A 20,082-nucleotide genomic window follows, 5' to 3' on the forward strand; every position below is an offset into this window, starting at 1 on the left:
ACTGGAATGCAGTTGTAGGGGAAGGAGTAGAAGAAAAGGTTACAGGAGAATATGGGCTTGGGACAAGGAATGAAAGAGGAGAAAGACTAATTGAGTTCTGTGACAAGTTTCAGCTAGTAACAGCGAATACCTTGTTCAAGAATCACAAGAGGAGGAGGTATACTTGGAAAAGGCCGGGAGATACGGGAAGATTTCAATTAGATTACATCATGGTCAGACAGAGATTCCGAAATCAGATACTGTATTGTAAGGCGTACACAGGAGCAGATATAGACTCAGATCACAATATAGTAGTGATGAAGAGTAGGCTGAAGTTAAAGACATTAGTCAGGAAGAATCAATACGCAAAGAAGTGGGATACGGAAGTACTAAGGAATGGCGAGATACGTTTGAAGTTCTCTAACGCTATAGATACAGCAATAAGGAATAGCGCAGTAGGCAGTATAGTTGAAGAGGAATGGACATCTCTAAAAAGGGCCATCACAGAAGCTTGGATGGAAAACATAGGTACAAAGAAGGTAGCTGCGAAGAAATAACGGGTAACAGAAGAAATACTTCAGTTGATTGATGAAAGGAGGAAGTACAAACATGTTCCGGGAAAATCAGGAATACAGAAATACAAGTTGCTGAGAAATGAAATAAATAGGAAGTGCAGGGAAGCTAAGACGAAATGGCTGCAGGAAAAATGTGAAGACATCGAAAAAGATATGATTGTCGGAAGGACAGACTCAGCATACAGGAAAGTCAAAACAACCTTTGGTGACATTAAAAGCAACGGTGGTAACATTAAGAGTGCAACGGGAATTCCACTGTTAAATGCAGAGAAGAGAGCAGATAGTTGGAAAGAATACATTGAATGCCTCTATGAGGGTGAAGATTTGTCTGATGTGATAGAAGAAGAAACAGGAGTCGATTTAGAAGAGATAGGGGATCCAGTATTAGAATCGGAATTTAAAAGAGCTTTGGAGGACTTACGGTCAAATAAGGCAGAAGGGATAGATAACATTCCATCAGAATTTCTAAAATCATTGGGGGAAGTGGCAACAAAACGACTATTCACGTTGGTGTGTAGAATATATGAGTCTGGCGACATTCCATCTGACTTTCGGAAAAGCATCATCCACACAATTCCGAAGACTGCAAGAGCTGACAAGTGCGAGAATTATCGCACAATCAGCTTAACAGCTCATGCATCGAAGCTGCTTACAAGAATAATATACAGAAGAATGGAAAAGAAAATTTAGAATGCTCTAGGTGACGATCAGTTTGGCTTTAGGAAAAGTAAAGGGACGAGAGAGGCAATTCTGACGTTACGGCTAGTAATGGAAGCAAGGCTAAAGAAATTCAAGACACTTTCATAGGATTTTTCGACCTGGAAAAAGCGTTCGACAATATAAAATGGTGCAAGCTGTTCGAGATTCTGAAAAAAGTAGGGGTAAGCTATAGGGAGAGACGGGTCATATACAGTATGTACAACAACCAAGAGGGAATAATAAGAGTGGACGATCAAGAACGAAGTGCTCGTATTAAGAAGGGTGTAAGACAAGGCTGTAGCCTTTCGCCCCTACTCTTCAGTCTGTAATCGAGGAAGCAATGATGGAAATAAAAGAAAGGTTCAGGAGTGGAATTAAAATACAAGGTGAAAGGATATCAATGATATGATTCGCTGATGACATTGCTATCCTGAGTGAAAGTGAAGAAGAATTAAATGATCTGCTGAACGGAATGAACAGTCTAATGAGTACACAGTATGGTTTTAGAGTAAATCGGAGAAAGACGAAGGTAATGAGAAGTAGTAGAAATGAGAACAGCGAGAAACTTAACATCAGGATTGATGGTCACGAAGTCAATGAAGTTAAGGAATTCTGCTACCTAGACAGTAAAATAACCAATGACGGACGGAGCAAGGAGGACATCAAAAGCAGACTCGCTATGGCAAAAAAGGCATTTCTGGCCAAGAGAAGTCTACTAATATCAAATACCGGCCTTAATTCGAGGAAGAAATTTCTGAGGATGTACTTCTTGAGTACAGCATTGTATGGTAGTGAAAACATGGACTGTGGGAAAACCGGAACAGAAGAGAATCGAAGGATTTGAGGTGGTGCTATAGACGAATGTTGAAAATTAGGTGGACTGATAAGGTAAGGAACGAGGAGGTTCTACGCAGAATCGGAGAGGAAAGGAATATGTGGATAACACTGATAAGGAGAAGGGACAGGATGATAGGACATCTGCTAAGACATGAGGGAATGACTTCCATGGTACTAGAGGGAGCTGTAGAGGGCAAAAACTGTAGAGGAAGACAGAGATTGGAATACGTCAAGCAAATAATTGAGGACGTAGGTTGCAAGTGCTACTCTGAGATGAAGAGGTTAGCACAGGAAAGGAATTCGTGGCGGGCCGCATCAAACCAGTCAGTAGACTGATGACAAAAAAAAAAAAAGGAATTCAGCGCTTCTCGGGAGCAGACAGTGCGTTCTCTATGCGAGAATTTTACAAAAACGTTTATTCGGCGACTGTACCAGGGAGGAAACGTTGCAGTGATCGTCGATTGCATAATGTAAATGATGCTCCCAGTGTTCCTCTTATCCGGAAATGGATCAAAACGTTTGAGGAGATCGGTTCAACACTAGCCAACTCGAAATATGGGCAACCAAGGTCATCGAGAAGTTCTATAAATGTGCGTAGATCATCACTTCACCGAATTCTCCTGAAGACCTTGAACTGCAGCCTAACAAAATCAAGCTGGTGCAAGAATTAAAGCTCAGGATGCCAGACACAGGCTGCAGTTCGTTAATGAAGTGACTGAATGCCCTTCACTTAACTACATCTTGTTTTCTGACGAGGCTCATTTTCCCCTGAACGGTCACATCAATAAGCAAAATAATCGCTATTGGAATGTAGTGAATCCTAAACAGAACCGTGAGAAACCGCTTCATTCGCCAATAGTTTATGTGTGGGCTGCGATGTCGTCCCGAGGAATAATTGGCCCATACTTTTTCGACGACGAGAGAGCTCGTGCAGAGAATTCGGAACGGTATGTGACGATGTTAAATTATTTTTTGGTGCCTGAATTGCAAAACTTTCAAACATCAAAAAACATGGTTTCAGTAAGACGGGGCTCTAGCAAATTGATCTCCAGGAGGGGTGACATAAGTGGGCCCCGTGTAGTCCAGACATGAGCCTCATGGATTTTTTTCTATGGGGATATGTCCAACATAAAGTACCTGTCAATAACCAGATTTCTCTGGAGCAATTGAAAGAAAATATCCATAGCGAAGTGGCCGCCATCTCTGCGTCTACATGCTGAACCGTCACACAAAATTTTGTTCATAGTTTAAATGAGGGTCGCAGGCATTTTGGATTGCATTTAAATGACATTAAGAAGCAGGTTCCTAAACTGGATATTTGAATACTAAATAAAGATTTTGTCAATAGACTTCATCATCTATTTCGACACATCAAACAAAACTTTCTTTTGAGACACCCTTTCACGAACAGTTGCTGCTAGCTATGTATACGAAATGTCAAAAAGTCCATCCCTTCGACATCTAACTATTTTAAGGACTCATAAAAAGTTACATTCGGCTGATACTCAAGATTAAGTAAAAATTCTGAAATAAAAATGTTTGAAAGGAAATGGTTAAACTTTTTTAAAATTATTTGCTTGAATGTGAGAATTAAAATAGATTATATAAACTACTGATGCGTCTTTGAATAATGCTCGGAAGCATTTATAGCAAATGGGACGCCAACTGAGTATTCAAAGTTAACTTTGAATCATATAACTTTAAAGAGTAGTAGAGATATGGCTCTGGTGAAATACGTAGACTGTGTAGTCACACTTGCTGTACATGATTTCGAGCGTCATACAACGTTGCGTCATATGCTCCTCTGATTTATTTTGTTTCTTACTTTTAGACAATTCATTCCACAAAACATTTGAACGTTTTATTCAATTGTTTTACTACGCCACACGTGTTTCACTTCGCTTTATTTACGAAGCCTCCTCAGTGATCTATAACACATGTTGGTTGCATGCTTATAAAAATGTGTTTCCTCCAGTATTACGGTTATTTTAGTATACTCCTACTGTTGAGTCAAATGAAAACCTTAAATATTTTTTTAAATATTATTTATTGTGCAGAAGTGGTACAAAGCTGTATCACTTTTCAACATAATCTCCCCAACGCTCAATGCAAGTCTTTCAGCGCTTGCAAAGTGCATAAATTCCTTTACAAAAAAATTCGTTTGGTAGTCAGCGCAACCACTCATGCACCGCGTGGCGTACCTCTTCATCAGAAGGGAACTTCTTTCCTCCCATTGCGTCTTTGAGTGGTCCAAACAAATGCAAATCACTTGGGGCAAGGTCTGGTGAGTGTGGTGGATGAGGAAGATACTCGAAATGCAGGTCCGTGATTGTTGCAACTGTTGTGCGGGCAATGTGGGGCCTTGAATTGTCATGTTGCAAAAGGACACCTGCTGACAGCAATCGACATCGCTTTGATTTGATTGCAGGCCGCAGATGATTTTTTAGGAGATCTATATATGATGTACTGGTGACAGTGGTCCCTCTAGGCATGTAATGCCAAAATAGAGTCAGAATAACCTTCTCTGCTGACGGTTCTGTTGGAAATTTCTTTGGATTTGGTGATGAGGAATGGCGCCATTCCTTGCTCGCTCTCTTCGTTTTCAGTAGGTGGAAGTGAACCCAGGTTTCGTCCCCAGTAACGATTCTTGCAAGGAAGCTATCACCTTTTCGTTCAAAGCGCCGAAGAAGTTCTCCACAAGCATCAATACGTCGTTCTCTCATTTCAGGAGTCAGCTGCCGTGGCATCCACCTTGCAGACACTTTGTGAAACTGGAGCACATCATGCACAATGTGGTGTGCTGACCCATGACTAATCTGTAAACATGTTGCAATGTCTTTCGTGTAACTCGGCGGATTTCCTTTACTATGGCTTCAACTGCTGCAATGATCTGTGGAGTCCCAACTCGTTGTGCCTGACCTGGACGAGGAGCATCTTCCACTGAAGTCACACCCTTTGCGAACTTCCTACTCCATTCGTAGACGTGCTGCTGTGACAAACATTCATCACCGTGCTGAACCTTCATTCGTCGATGAGTTTCTACGCTGTTCTTCCCTGGTGCAAGTCGCAAGTGGGGCGGCCATCTTTATACTGATACTGCGATGGTATGTGCGCATCTGCACTATGCTGCCACCTACAGGCCATTCTGCACGCTGTTTGTAGCATGCTTACCAACTTACAGGATAACGGCGCGAAATTTCGATTTGTTATTACAAATTTAAGGTTTTCATTTGACTCACCCCCGTAAAAAAACGAGATTCTGGAGCTCAAGATTCGTAGAGTTCAATTGCTGTTTGATTCTCGCTATGAGTTTTTGGGTTCTCTTTAACACATAAGTGTCACCCCGCCTTGTTGTCCTGCGAAAATAAAGATGTCCGATTTTTAGCGTTTGCGGCAATGATCTTTGTACTACCTGTATGTAGAACTCTGGTATCAGAGCGCAGAACTTCGGCGTGCCTGCAGGTTCCTGTCATCTGCGTAGTTCGCCATTTCGGTCTGTACGCGATAAAGAATTCTTTACTTATTTCTAACTTTGAACTGTACATCAGCATGTTATGTAATAGGCTGACGCAGGACCAGATTCGAAAAATATTTTCATTGTTCGTTCTCGTGACATTTAGTATCAACCACGTTGTAGCTACGGAAAAAACGAAATACGATCATCTTTGACTGGCACGCTCAGACAGTTGAGGTTCGACATCCAAATAGCATAGAGATCAATTGTTTGCGGTCATATTTCAAATACGCATACAGATACTTCTATACAAAACAAAAGACGATCGACACAGCGACAGCTGGCAACATTGGAAACAGTAAAAGAAAGCAATCAAGACTTTTTAAATAAAAATACACACTCTTAAACTGAAGCGTTTAGCTGAAATGTGCTCTCAAACGTCGAGAACGGAAATCCTGGTGTACGCAGGATGCAGCGAGGTGCAAGTCCAGGGCAACAAATACGTGTTAACGGGATCAAAAAGTCGTAAGTAGCATCAAACAGCAATCTAACCTTACGAAACTTGCATTTCAAAAACTGGTTTCTTACCTTCAAAAAGAAAACACCGAAAAAACTGTAACATCATAATATATTTGGAAAAACGTTTGTCATATGCGTACATCAAACACATGTCACAGGCCAGTGAGGACGCTTCGCAAATAAAAAGAAGCGTAACTCGTATGGCATAAAAGTAAACAACCTGCCGTTTCTTTGCACAGGTAGACCACAACACCAAGGGGAAACAATACATTCACAGATACTAAACAGCAGTAACACTGAATTTAAATAAGTTTATAACTACTTATAATCAAGTACCATACAAAACGCTAATATTAACTCAACTGACGTACTTATCAAACTAGCTCACCTTATTTCCTCAAGGACGATATGGAACTTGTGTTTTTTATAATCACTTTTGTTGTAGGTAGTGCTGAGTGTACTTAATATCTCAGCAGCCTGTCGCAGCATACTGGAAAAGATATCAGCTTCTCGTACCGATTGTTTATTCAGTGACAGGTGGACGAATAGAGAGTGTCAATGAAGCGTACTTAGACTAGTAAGCAACGGAAGCGATGGTTTAGATGCTACACAGTCTTGTTCAGAATAGCCAACTCAAGGGTTGTAATGATTGGTTTTTATTTTAAGAATTATGATATGACTTGATGTGGTTGTTTCTGGATGAGAGCCTGATCTTGTAAGACAGATAAATCTCACTTTAATGTGTCATTAGGGGATGAACTGAATATCGGATCACTTTACTAAAGTAAAAAGAAGAAAAAAGAATTTAAAGGCATGTATATATTTCACAGATAATTCATTAAGGGACTGATGCCAGCGTTACATTAAAAAAAAAGGATTTCCTGGTATTTGGGCTCAAGATAATTGTGCGTAGTGCGAAGAGATGTGAAAACTTCATGTCAAGAACTTAGCCCACTCAACGAAGACAAAAAATGAAAAAGCGTCAACAGGGGGAAAAAATCAAGTAGTCACTAATTTTTGTCCAGTAGTTGGAGTTAGTGTCATGAACAACATCCTAAAGATCCTGACCAGTGACCAGTGGGAGGGGGAGGGGGAGGGGGGGCGGGGCATTTAAAGGTAAATTTCTTACGTTTCTCTGGAACATCACGGAAACCACGGCTTCCCAATACAAAATTACAGTACATCAGATTTCCCACAAAAGGTTTTTTTCTGGTTTTTCTCTAGGACTAACAATTTCGGCACTACAGCGGATGGAAAAATCACAGGTTATTAAAAATAGCGTTTTAATAGTATAAAGTTAATGTTTATTTTAAGCAGAGTGGTTTAAGAACAAGTATTAGATGTGCGTATCACATCTAAATGTAGTAGAACCGTATTAAGGGGTAAAATGTGTTTTGGATGTGTAACAGGGTGGAAAGGGACAGCGGAGGTTAGAAGTGTGAGAGAAGGTAGGTCGCCGGGCTGAGGTCATACGCTTACCTCCTTCATGAGTCTGCAAATAAGAGTGAGCTGGCGTCTCCCCACGCTCTCTACCACACTACGTCAGTAAATGGTGTTTCACAAAGTTATATTGAACCTTCCACAGCTTGCCTTAAGAATCATTGGGGTACTTTTTTATTTGCTGTTATTAAGTAAGCATTTATGTAAAATACGTTCCTATAAACAATGGTCGATAAGTGCTTAATTTATAAGTGTAATGTCAGTGACCTGTCTAATTTTCGTGGGAAAGGAATTGGATTGGTAAATGTAAGACCCTGCTGCTGTCTATCGTTGACAGCATACTGCAAAGCTGTATAACCATGTTATAGTCATTTGGTGTTGAATTCATGAACGACGAGAAAATTAATGCACTTCTCTCTCTATTGTGTTACCGGCAGACTTCATAAATCTCTTCCATTCAGGAACTCCTGGAACTTGTGGAGTGGGACGCGCTGAGTGGAGCCACTTAATACACATCCATAACATACGTTGCAAGGCCAATATGTCTGATGGAATAAGAAATACTATGTGACTTTTCATGCTTTCCCGACGGATATATTGCTAATACACTTTTCGGGTTTGCCGCCGGATCGTACTGTGTAACTCGCACAATATTTCATCGATGCAACTGCTCGACATCATCAGGTGGTGGTTGCTGCTGCTGTTACTGATACAAGGCGCGACTGATTATAACAGCGGGAAGATGCTCGTAGCTGGAGGAAAGCGGCGCTCCTGGTGCCCCCCTGCTGGGAGCCGCAGAAAGGCCACCCGCGCGTGCGCTGTGGGCAATGACTGTGCTGCCGGACGCTCTTGTGGTTAAAGACTTAATTAACTCTCAGCATTGCGTTGTGTCACGAGATGAATCGGAAGTTCTTGTTGTCCCTGTTTTGATTTAATGGCAGCAAGTGATGGATTTCAGGCGGCGCTTAGTTTAAAACCAGCATCCCTGTAGATACGATTGTCCGCCGTACGGAAATGTAGGGCCTCCTTAACAGCGCGGTCCCAGTAAGATGATGCTGGGGATAAAATTTCAGTCTTTTCGTAAAGCATACGATGTCCCGTGTCCAGGCCATGCTCCGCTACTGCAGATTTATCAGGTTGTCCAGGCGTGTATGACGATGGTGTCGGACGCTACGTCCTTGCACGGTTCGGCATGTCTGCCCAATTTCCAATTTGACATGGGATTTTATACAGGCCCATTTCCTAAGGCCAAGGTCGTCTTTGACCGAGCACAATAAACTCCTTAATATTTCAGAAGGCCGAAAACACACTTGATATCGTACCTTTTGAAGGTTCTTTCTATTCTTGAAGACATGCCGCCAAAATAGGGCAAGACCGCTGATGCAGTGGGTGCCTCCGGATTTCCCTTTACGTCCCTGCTTCGAATTTGCTTAGAACGCAATGCATGGCGACCTGCCTATCGGAATAGCCATTCTGTTGAAATACCGTTCTTAGATGCTGTAGCTCACCAGGTAGACTGTCGGCATCTGAGACCACATGTGCTCTATGCCCAAAGAGCGTACGACACTACGGCGATGCGCAGGGTGATGGTAACTTGTGGCCTCGCAGTATCGTAAAAATTGATTTGCGATAGACACCATGTGTACCATCAGCTTTTCTTATGACTATGACGTTCAGGAATGGTAAATTACCATCCTTTTCCACTTCCATTACGAGTTGTATATTAGGATGCAGCGAGTTCAGATGCCGGAGAAACACAGATATTGTCTCTATTATGTGGGGCCACACCACAAAAGTATCGTCTACAGATCGCCAGAAGCAGGAAGGTTTGAGACTTGCCGATTGAAGTGCTTTTCCCTCAAAGTCTTCCATAAAATAGTTGGCCAACATGAGAGACAGAGGACTTCCCATGGCGACATCGACCACTTGTTCAAAATACTGGTCATTGAATAAGAAATAACTTGAGGTAAGCACATGTTTAAGTAATGCCACAATGTCTTTCTCAAACTGGTTGCTGGTAAGCTCTAACGAGTCTTGCAGAAGTAATTTCGTAAATGGAGATACCATGTTAAAACTAACCAAAAAATTAAGTGTCTTCAGGCGTCCTCGAAATGGAATACATGTTCATATAGATCAAATCCTTTAACAGGAAGCGATTGATATGTGCCCTCAACAAAATTCTTAAAGTAGGCGGGTTTGGTTCCTCGAAACTGCTCTTTCAAGTCTCGAATCGAGATACGAGCACATAATTATAGCTGGTGACACTAACGTAAATTATTGATGCAATAGTCCTTCCAGAGTGAAATTTAAGCCGATGCTTTCTTCTTCAAATTTATTGCTAATCATCATACGAACTACCCTTCAATACGAATGTAGTCACACTGTCATAGATGTACTTGTATTTGCAACGAAATCCCCAAACAGAGCAATTTGTATCTCTCAAATATCTTCACCTGTCATACCTGCCCGTGACATAATTTTGATGATGTACTCGCCAGGAAGTCCCACAAAGAAACCACAACTGACCACATACCGAGACTACAAGCAAATTACTTTATCTGAAGTTGCAACTGAGGCGCAAGAAGTAGTTTGGGGGATGTCTTCTATGCCGTTCTCGGATATAAACTAAAGAAATTATGGGGCTACTAACAAACCTACTCAACGTATGACAAATATGCTCCCCTACAGACCGGAAGAGTGAGAAGGAAACCTGCACCTTGGCCAACTGAAGAGCTAAAATAGCTCATGAATCTCAGACACGCAACATATCGGGCGTACAAACTGCACCCTACACCCGAAAATTATTTTTTTACAAGCAGAAGTAGAACAGAGTCCGTCAAGCATGCCCATACATTAACCGACAACAGAATCAGACCAACTGTCCTACGGAAAAAACATGCGTCGTCATGGTATAGCCAAAGTAAAAGCTGCAGTGGATCCCATTGCCCCAATTGAAGAACTGAACCGGTCCTTCACGTTACCTACAAGCACAATTGAACCGCCAACGGAAACAGAAATTCATTAATTGCTTTATGAGGGTAAACGACTGTAACCACGAAAAATTCTGTCTAAAGCATGTTACTTGCAATACCGTCAAGAAAGTCATCTTACTATCAGATCAGCATATAGTGGACACTTATAACAGATATGCTCAACTGCCCCTTAGCCGCTGGTGTTCTTCCTCAGACCAGGAAACAAGGACTAGGTAAGCCACTACCTAGAAAGTACGTTGCCACAGCACCCTCTGATTACCGACCTGCTTGCATTTTTTCTGCAATGTGCAAGGCCTTAGAACACGTAGAACTCGATCAGCTAACAAACTACCTAACAACAAACAACCTACTAGACGAATACAAATCGGCTTTCCGTGAATATTGCAGCACAGCATCTGCGTTAATGAAGGTAGATGAACTGAAGCTTGTCGTAGATGCACAAACGGTGACTATCATGTGCTTCTTAGACTTCAGGGAAGCCTGTGACTTCAACATCTCACTTGAAAAACTTAACAGCTTAAATTTCTCGCTCATACCCCACGCCCCGCCAGATGCTTCACGGCCAGAACCGTAAGTTACAATAGATGCAGATAGTGTCAAACGTCCCCCAGGGTTCTGTACTAGGTCCTATACTCTTTTCGTGATATGTCAGTGATGTCATCAGTTTTATCCTACTGCAGATACCACATGTGCGCTGGTGGTCTCCAGTGGTATCTTAGTGCAAAACCAATAAGCCCGAAGATAGCTATCAATAATCTCAATATCGACCAGGGTGCACTATCAGTATGTGCGCAGCATATATCAGTAAAACTCAACCCATCCAAAATCCAAGCGGTACTGGTTGGTCATTCTAGGCTCATAAGCTCGAAATATCGGGGATCCCTACTGTCGTTAGCCCTAAAAGTGACAATTATCAACTTATCTCCCTCAGCAAAGAGAGTAGTAGTAATAATGGATGAAAATATAAATTGGACTGAGCACGTAATTGCAGTGTGCAAGCATGCATTCAGCATACATCTCTCCATCCCCTATGTAAGTATAAAAAGCCCACCCCTCTTGATCTGGAAAAGAAACTTGTACGAACACTTATACTTCCAGTTATTGACTACTGTGATGTTACCCTGCGCGATCTGTCTCGGGAAAGCTCACGGCGCCTGGAACTGGTTATGAACGCCTGTGTGTGTTATATCTGTGATGTTCGACTCTTTGATCGTATTTCACCCTGGTTCGAACAGACAATCGCAGAGATTTCCATACTCTCTGTTTCCTGTACTGTGTTATCAACGTACACTGTTCCTCACAACTTTCCTCGACCATAATGCTCTTCTCTGAACAACATGGCAGAAACACATGTTCCCACCAGAGCAAAATCCTTTTTTTCCCACTTCATCGCACAGCCACTTCCCTGGACTCTTTCTCAGTAGCAGGAACCTTACTCTAGAATAACCTCCATCATTGTGTTAGAGAACTGAATAACATCTCCAGCTTCAGAAGATAGTTTATGCCATATCTGCTAAAGCAATAATAATGATTACCCTGTCCCTGGACGCAGTCGTTATCTTTGTACATTCTTCTCTCCAACCAGTTCTTTCTCATTTCAGAGTATTCTTAGCTGGTGCAGTCTCCGTATATTTCATTTCTCCATAACTCGCTAACTCAGAAAACTTCTACTTTATACAACAATAAATTCCTTTCACATCTGCTACTATCATTACTGTTATTATTGTCATTACTATCATTACTGCTGTTATTATCAGTAGCAGCAGCAGCAGTAGTATTAGTACTACCAGTATTCACTTTGTAAGTTCATAGTCAGTATTATTTACTCACATTTTCGCTATAGACACGCAAATCAATTTAATACTAGTTCTATTCAAACTGTTATTTCTTAGGTAGCTACGATGTAAAAAAAAGATACTGTATGTGTGAAACCCTGTTCCGACGTAAGAGAGGGTCTGTTGGCCCTAATCAAATCAGGTTAAATTAATAAATAAGTACATTTCATACCCCTCTACAACAGTGTGCAGAGATTTACGTAGATTCTGTCCAATGTGTTTCTTACGTTTGTATTATTAGTAACTCACATATGTGTATTCCATTTAGTGCTTAGCCATTTTCTGAAAAATAAATGTGCCTGGGCATTTCTGCACACTGTTTTGCCAGCCATTCATAAGGCGATCCGTGGAAGCTTCGGTACAGCTTTGTGAAAATCCTTTAGTGAGGTAGTGCGATAGAGAGAGTAGGATATCGCCTGTTCGCTCTTCAGATTTGCAGACCTTTGAAAGAGGTAAATGCATGACCACAATTCACCGACCTACCTTCCCTCACAGTTCTAACCTCCACTGTCCCCTTCCACCCTGCTGAACCCCAGAACACAGATTATCCGTTGTTACTGTTCTATTGTATTTAGATGTGGTAGACACATATAATACTTCTTCTTAACCTTCTTTATTTAACAATAAACATTACTTTTATGCATAAACCTCTTTTTTCATAATCTGCGATATTATATCCCCTGTAATGCTGAAATTGTTAGTACTAGAGAAAAAATGAAACGATCTTTTTTGTTGGAAATTTAATGTAGTTTAATTTTATGCTGAGAATCATTTTCACTAGAAGCCGTTGTTTTCGACATATTTGAGAATAACATGAAAAAAATTACCTTTAAACGACCCCACCTCCCTCAGCACCCCCGCGCTCATACGCAAACGATCAGGATTTTTAGTATCCTGTCGATGACACTCCCTTCTAAACTGTCGCCTACATGAAATTTTTCTCCTAATTTTCCTTCGTTGACTATGCTAACTAGGGAAAATGCAATTCTGTGTCTTACTAGTCTACAGTGTACGCCTTATTCCGGACATACACAATTTCAGAGTACTGAGAGTGCCACCAGATCATCTCTGTGGTGATATACTCATCTCAGGGACCCTCTTGTTTAATTCTGCCAGTGGCCGTAGTAAGCGTAAGTGTAGGCTGCTTGTTACACTACAACCGAAGAATAGGACTCATAATGGTATCGAGCAACACGAGACACTCCCCCTTATTCCAAAACCTTTCACTCTTATAATCATTGCAACTCCATTCTATATCAAGCTAACAAGCGGAGATTTTTGTTTGAGCTTTAATTACATTTGAGTTTACTAAGATTTTCTCTCCCTCATTACATGACGTTCATCATTGTATATCATTGATCTTATATCGTGAAATTTGTACTGAAATGGAAAATGGATGAGGAGAGGAGTCTTCGCATTTGTGAAACGATAATTCCCTGTGTCTGTGGCATTTACGCCACTCAGGTGACCTTTTGAGAGCTTCCAATACGTAATTCGCAGTCAGGGCGACAAATAGCACACTTTGAGTGAATCTAGTAGAGTTTGTGTTGTTCTGTCAACGGCAGAATTTGTCGGAACTATTTAGTTATGTAGGCGCCCTGACGGTTTCTTCGAATTCTGTGGCTAGTTCTTTGTGCAATCTCTTTCCACGTGGTTCACAAATGGAGATATCTATGGCGTATGTCAAGGGCAACTCTGTTAGTTACTTATTTCTATTCCGTCTATAGAGAGGGTATTAGACACACTGTAAAAGTTTATGTTTATTGTTAAATGTTAACTGCTTCTATCTTTTGTTGCACCCAGCAATGTGGAGATCAGACGGCACCTAATCGACTACCACGAGATGTCAGTAGCGGTGTGTCACTATCGATACGTACTGGTAATTGTTGCCCTTCTTGTCGACGTTGCTCTCGAAAATTCCCGTCATTGACGTTGCGACAAAACCTACTTTCATTACGAAATGATTGACGCAACTCCTTCCATTTGCGTTTCTCGCGATGCTGTCACAGGTGAGCTATTAGAAATAGCTTCTCGTCTGATGTGCTCCACGGATGAATGTGCATACTACTGCCACACAGAACCAGGACAACGAGCATATGCCGCTTAACACACACACATCTGACATTTAATGTTCAAAGTACAGTGCGAATAACATGGGGACTAGGCTACAATTTTGTCTCACTTCTCAACTACTGTCTGCCTACCGTAACACAAACGATTTGAGTTATACATTTCCAAGTGGTATGATAGTATTTGACCTCACACAGTCCTTGAAGACGGACTCGTAGCTCCGAAACCGTTTGTGATTTAATAAAATATGTCACACTGCCCTTACATCAGGGAATGCAATTATTCCGAAATAAAGGAAATTTGGTGGTAGATTAGCTCACGTTCTCGATCGCTGGGACTCACCTCTCGGTGCTCCTCGGCGAGGTCGATTTTGTTGCCGACGACGACAATAGGAGCCGGCGTTCCCGCCTTCGTCTCGAGGATCTGGTCCCGCAGCACGCGCGCTTCGTCGAACGTCTCCGCGTCGTTCACGTCGTAGACGAGGATGAAGGCGTCCGCCGAGGAGATGGAGAGGGCGCGCATGGCAGGGAACTCGTAGGCGCCGGACGTGTCGAGGATATCGAGCGTGAGGCGCACGCCGGCCACGCTGAACTCGCCGTGGTGCATCTCCTCCACCGTGCGCTTGTACTTGTCCGAGAAGGTGCCGTACAGGAAGCGCGAGATGATGGACGACTTGCCCACCTTGGCGGCGCCCATCACCACCACCTTGTGTCTCGTGCCGGCGCCCGAGGTAGCTTCTGTGTCGGATTCGCCTCGCTTTGTCGACCTGGAAGCAAAAGCGATTTATGATAGACGTGAAGAGTAAGACATGAACTCGTGAACATTTTACTATCGCAGTCTAAATATGCTTCAATAGTACTGAAAGGGTACAGTACCGCCCGACATTGAAAATAGGTACAACATTCTTAGTTATTTTTGTCAGAACAAATAATTTTTGTAATAATAACTCAATTTCACTTAATGCACCGAAGCCGGATACCAGTGTAGGAAAGATGACAATTTATTTATTTAATTGATCACATGTGTACTCCCACAAAATAAATCCCTACATCCAGTTTGGTGAGATCTGGGAAATGAATGAATGTATGGTCGTCTGCTAACCGCAGATAGTGAATGTGCAGTATATGATCATCTTTGAGACGGTCCGTTGGTCACCTTTGGTGGAACCAAAGAGATGAAATTTACCTGAGCTTTGAGCGCCTGAAATGTGGCTGGCCAATACGGTAGCATGGTGCTCCCCCACCTCTGCGGAGGTGCGAGATGACCTGAAGAATGGCCATGTTGCAGCACGCTGGCGCTGGATCTTGTGTTGGTAAGACCTGTCTTAGGTGTGCTCCGTAAAGACAAAAGAGTGGAGAGATGGTATGCATGTGAAATACTTAAGAGTAGTTTGGAATAATTATTTCTCTATTTCAGCAACTTTTGGGGGGAGAATTAAATGACAGGCAGGTAATATTAAGGGGATCGTAGTAATCTTCGGAAGTGACTAACAGTCACAATGAAACCACGTGTACCAATAAGTTGAAATACTTGCGAGTCCTAAAGTTAAGCTGAATTACTGGCGTGTGTACTATAAGTTCGAAATATTTAAGAAATGGCGTGTGCAGGACTTGAAATTAGAGACGAGCACTTCCACGTGGTGAGTACTGTGTGACTCTCAATCTGTGTGTGAGACAAAAGACAAAGAGAAGTACTCGTCCAAGGTATCAGTTGAGGATTTGCGTGTGTGACGAATATGATCTTAATTTTACTTTGCGTGTGACGCTATTTTAAAACTCTAATACTCTGAGAGAGAAGCAAGGTGAGTCAGCCGTCTATCCAGCAACGCCACTTGGCTTGCATTGCACAGGAAGACGTGCATATATCCTCCAGAGTTAGTAGTAGGAAAGAAAAGTTACGAAGTGGGGCAGTGTCGTGTGAAACTGGGATGAATACTAATTGAAGTGGGAAAGCTGAAAGTGAAGTGACTCTAACGTTGTGACTATTCTTTGTGATGTATTCTATGTTGCCAGTGTGATGTATTTCATGTAATTGAAGTATGTGTGGTTTGCATGGGAGAGTAGCAAGATAGGTTCAGAGGCAGTAGGTTATGCGTGTTCCTTTTTGTACCGCTCGGTCTGGAGTAAATTTTCGTGATGATGGGTGTGAGAGTCGAAGTGTGAGATATAGCAAAAGATCCACCATCCTATCCAGAAAGTGCACTGTAGCGTTAGATAATTACGAGACCATAAGATAGAGAATCACCTATGTAAAGCCATGCCCACTGGGCGGAGTTTCTCATGTGTAATTGTTGTATAAAATGTAATGGTGTGTTTAGGTTATCTTTGAATCATAATAGAATTTATCGGAATAAAAAAGATAGTGAAAAGAAAGGTATTGGTGGCCTTGTTATTCGAATAGTGTGTAGTCATGATAACCAGGATTTATAATGTGTGCGCCATTCATATTCAGTGCGATGGCCACGTGTTGATCAAAGCCGTTAGGTAAGAAAGAAAATCTAGTATTGTCAGAGCGTAGTGAACAATCAGAGTTGTGTAAATTCCCAATAGTCAGATGTGCGTTATCCGTTTCCGTTGCGTAGTATTCAAACAGGAGAATAATTTGTATCTTAATTGTGGGTACTAGAGCTCATAATCAGTCATTGATGTTACTCGATAAATAAGAATAAATCCACTCGCTTGGCAGACCACTCATCTTGCAGGCCTGACTGCTTGATGCCACAGTATGAGCAAGGCATGTGGGTGCCTCTCAGTATCTGCCAACGTTTGACGAAATACAAAATATAATAATGTTGCTGATCTAGAAGCAACACTATTGTTCTGAACTCTGCTACATGTTTCTCGTAAATTAAAAAGAATCAATAAAATCTATACTATTTTGTACTAATTGATCTGAAGATGACAGTTTAAATTGCTGAAACTAGTTATCAGTGTACAAATAATTGTAATCTTGGCTAATGAAGTGTTCTGACAAAAAGCTACAGCTTTGTTAAAAAGCATAGAGAAGGAAGTCATTTAAAATTAAGCAAAGTAAGTAAGGACTTTATTTATGTATTTTCGGGCATATTTCTTTCATTATCTCAGTGTTTTTTATGTCTTTATTTCTACACCTGCATCTACACTGTCTAATGACAAGTATCCGGATTGCTGGATATTAATATCGGGTGTATACAACTTTTGCCTTTATGACAGCTAGAACTCTCCTGGAGACAATCTTTATGAAGGAATGGCAGCTCATTTTTCCTTAAGAGCGTAAACCAGAGAAGATAATGATGTTGGACGCTGGGGTATCGAGCGAAGTCGCGTTTCAATTAATCCCAAAGGGGTTCCGTAGCGTTCAGCTGTCCGCAAACCATTGCCTCACAGATGCTGCGTTATAACGGGGTATATTGTCTTGATGATTTAAACAACATCCTCCCCGCACTGAGGCATGTGTAGAGCATATCATGAATATCAGTGTACGACAGAGGACTTTTGCAAGGAACCATACTAGTACTAAGTCTACACAGAGCAGTACTGAAGATAAGATCAGGACTATTATTTAAGTAATGACAAATGTAATGTGTTGGCCTAAACCATTTTAATCCTTATCCGTTAAGATGGTCCACGACTAAAACCGGTTGATATTTCGGCTTAAAATGAAAGCAGCTGATGGTCAAACATGCATTTTATACATAAAAAGATTGTAACAGCTGAAAATACCATACACACATATATTATATAATAAATATGTGACAGTTATTGTGAAACTCACTTGTAATTTTACATTTAACATACCGCCCTTGAATCCCATAACTGCACAAGAAACATTCCTTCTACGGAGGTGGGAAGATAAATGAAAAAATAAAATTAAATAAATAGAAACAACAGTTGGGTTTCGAACACGTGGCGCAGAAGTGCTAAAAGGCATCTAAATTACGTCAACAGATTTGACGATCGTTTTCTCAGAAACGGTGGAGTATCTACGGATGAGCTGAGACACTGTATTAGCTGGACTGCTGTTAGCACGTTGGAACTCATGAGTGATTCCTTCACCTGATATCACGCGATATTTTACAACCACCCTCCATAATGCCAGACGATCAGTATATGAGGTCTGCTTGGTATTTTTCTAGCTGTGGCTGTTACGTCGCGCTTCTACTTCACAGTTACATTACCAAAAGCAGACTTGGATAGTTGTAGAAGCGTTGAATTGTCCGTAACGGATTGATTTGTGACATTTAAAGACTAGGCCATCTCCGACGTCAGTGTCCTGTCCTGCCTGCCGTTACTTCTTCCCTACTGACAACAAACTACCTGCAGCCTTAATTTATCAGGTGTAGAAGTGTGAAACATTACAGAGGGTGCTAGCCGTCTGTGTCGGGCCCGTGAGGTCGTGTCTGCAACGCCATCTGCTTCCTGTAACGGCTGACGACAGATATCAACACTCAGTAACCCATGTTGTATACGCCGGTTTCATACTTCTACACGTGCTATACTGGCTTGTCCGCCTCTCGTGACGTGTAGTGGTCACTTCCGATTACTTCAGAGTGTCAGGGTACGTTTCATCTGATGTGGCGGGGGGTACTGCTGTTACCAAAATCTCCTCCCCGTGCCCCCTCCCCTCGCCCGCCCTTGCCACCTTTTCCCTGTTCCATCCTGAAACCAGTGAGTCAAGAATGGTTGCCGGTAAACCTCCGTGTTAGCTATAATTTCTCTAGATTTATCGTTACGGTCATGTCGCGAGATGTATGCGTGTGGAAGTAACATATTACCTTGCTCTTTCCGGAACGTAATCTCTCTGCATTTCAGTAGTAAATCTCTATGTGATTCACAACGCCTCCCTTGTAGCATCTTCCATCGGAGTTTCTTGAGGATCTCCATAACGCTCTCGCGCCGACTAAACTAAGCCGTGACGAAATGAGGTGCTAGACTTTACATCTTCTTTGTTTCTATTTATCCAAGTTGGAATACTCCACACAGATGAGAAATTCTCAAAAATCATTCCTACAGTTTTTTTGTAAGCCGCTTCATTAGGGGACAGATTACATAAAACATTCTCCCAAGAAGTTTCCGTCTCGCATCTGTTTTTTTTTATCTTATGTAATCATTCCACTGCAGTTCACTTCCTATACTTATTTCTAGGTATTTTACGATAGCTAGTGTTTCCAACGTATTTTCCTATAAGGATAATAGCGCAAAAGTGGTTTTCTTCAGCTATTTAGTCACAGTTTGTTACATTTCTTTACATTCCTGGTCAATCACCAGACTGCACTCCAGTCATCGATCCTCTGCAAGAATTCCTGAAATTCAATAGCCTTCCAGCATTCCTGTCTTCTTACAAACAGCTGCAACATCTGCGAACGGCCTCAAGCTGCTTCCGACGTTATGCAGTCGATCATTTACGTATGTTGGCGTTAGTAACGGTGCTATCAACTTACTTCGAGTACTCTTGAAATTACCTTTACATCTGTCGATTTCGCTTCGTTAAGAGGGACGTGTTGAACTCTGACGGTAAGGAAGTCCTGATTCCACTCGCAAATTTGATTTTCACTATGTAAAGAGACAGGCTCGTTCAATGGCGGAATAACTATGATTTATTGTCTGCTTAGTTTCACCGCATGCTCATATTGTTTTGGTTGAATCACAGAGCTGGCCATCCGGTTTACAAAAATTTCAGTTTTACTTGCGATTCTATTTTCC

At 41.7% G+C, this 20,082-nt stretch overlaps 1 protein-coding gene across 2 annotated transcripts in view; it reads right to left on the minus strand.

The window, feature by feature from the left end:
- Nucleotides 1–20,082, minus strand: part of LOC126236767 (GTP-binding protein Rhes-like) — a 470,896-nt gene that overhangs the window by 15,147 nt on the left and 435,667 nt on the right. For both annotated transcript variants that reach the window (XM_049946341.1, XM_049946350.1), the window contains one exon: nt 14,744–15,167. In XM_049946341.1, the coding sequence (XP_049802298.1) occupies nt 14,744–15,167 (424 nt within the window). The remainder of the gene's footprint in view (nt 1–14,743; nt 15,168–20,082) is intronic.

The sequence above is a fragment of the Schistocerca nitens genome, chromosome 1, assembly GCF_023898315.1.
Source record: "Schistocerca nitens isolate TAMUIC-IGC-003100 chromosome 1, iqSchNite1.1, whole genome shotgun sequence".
NCBI lineage: Eukaryota > Metazoa > Arthropoda > Insecta > Orthoptera > Acrididae > Schistocerca > Schistocerca nitens.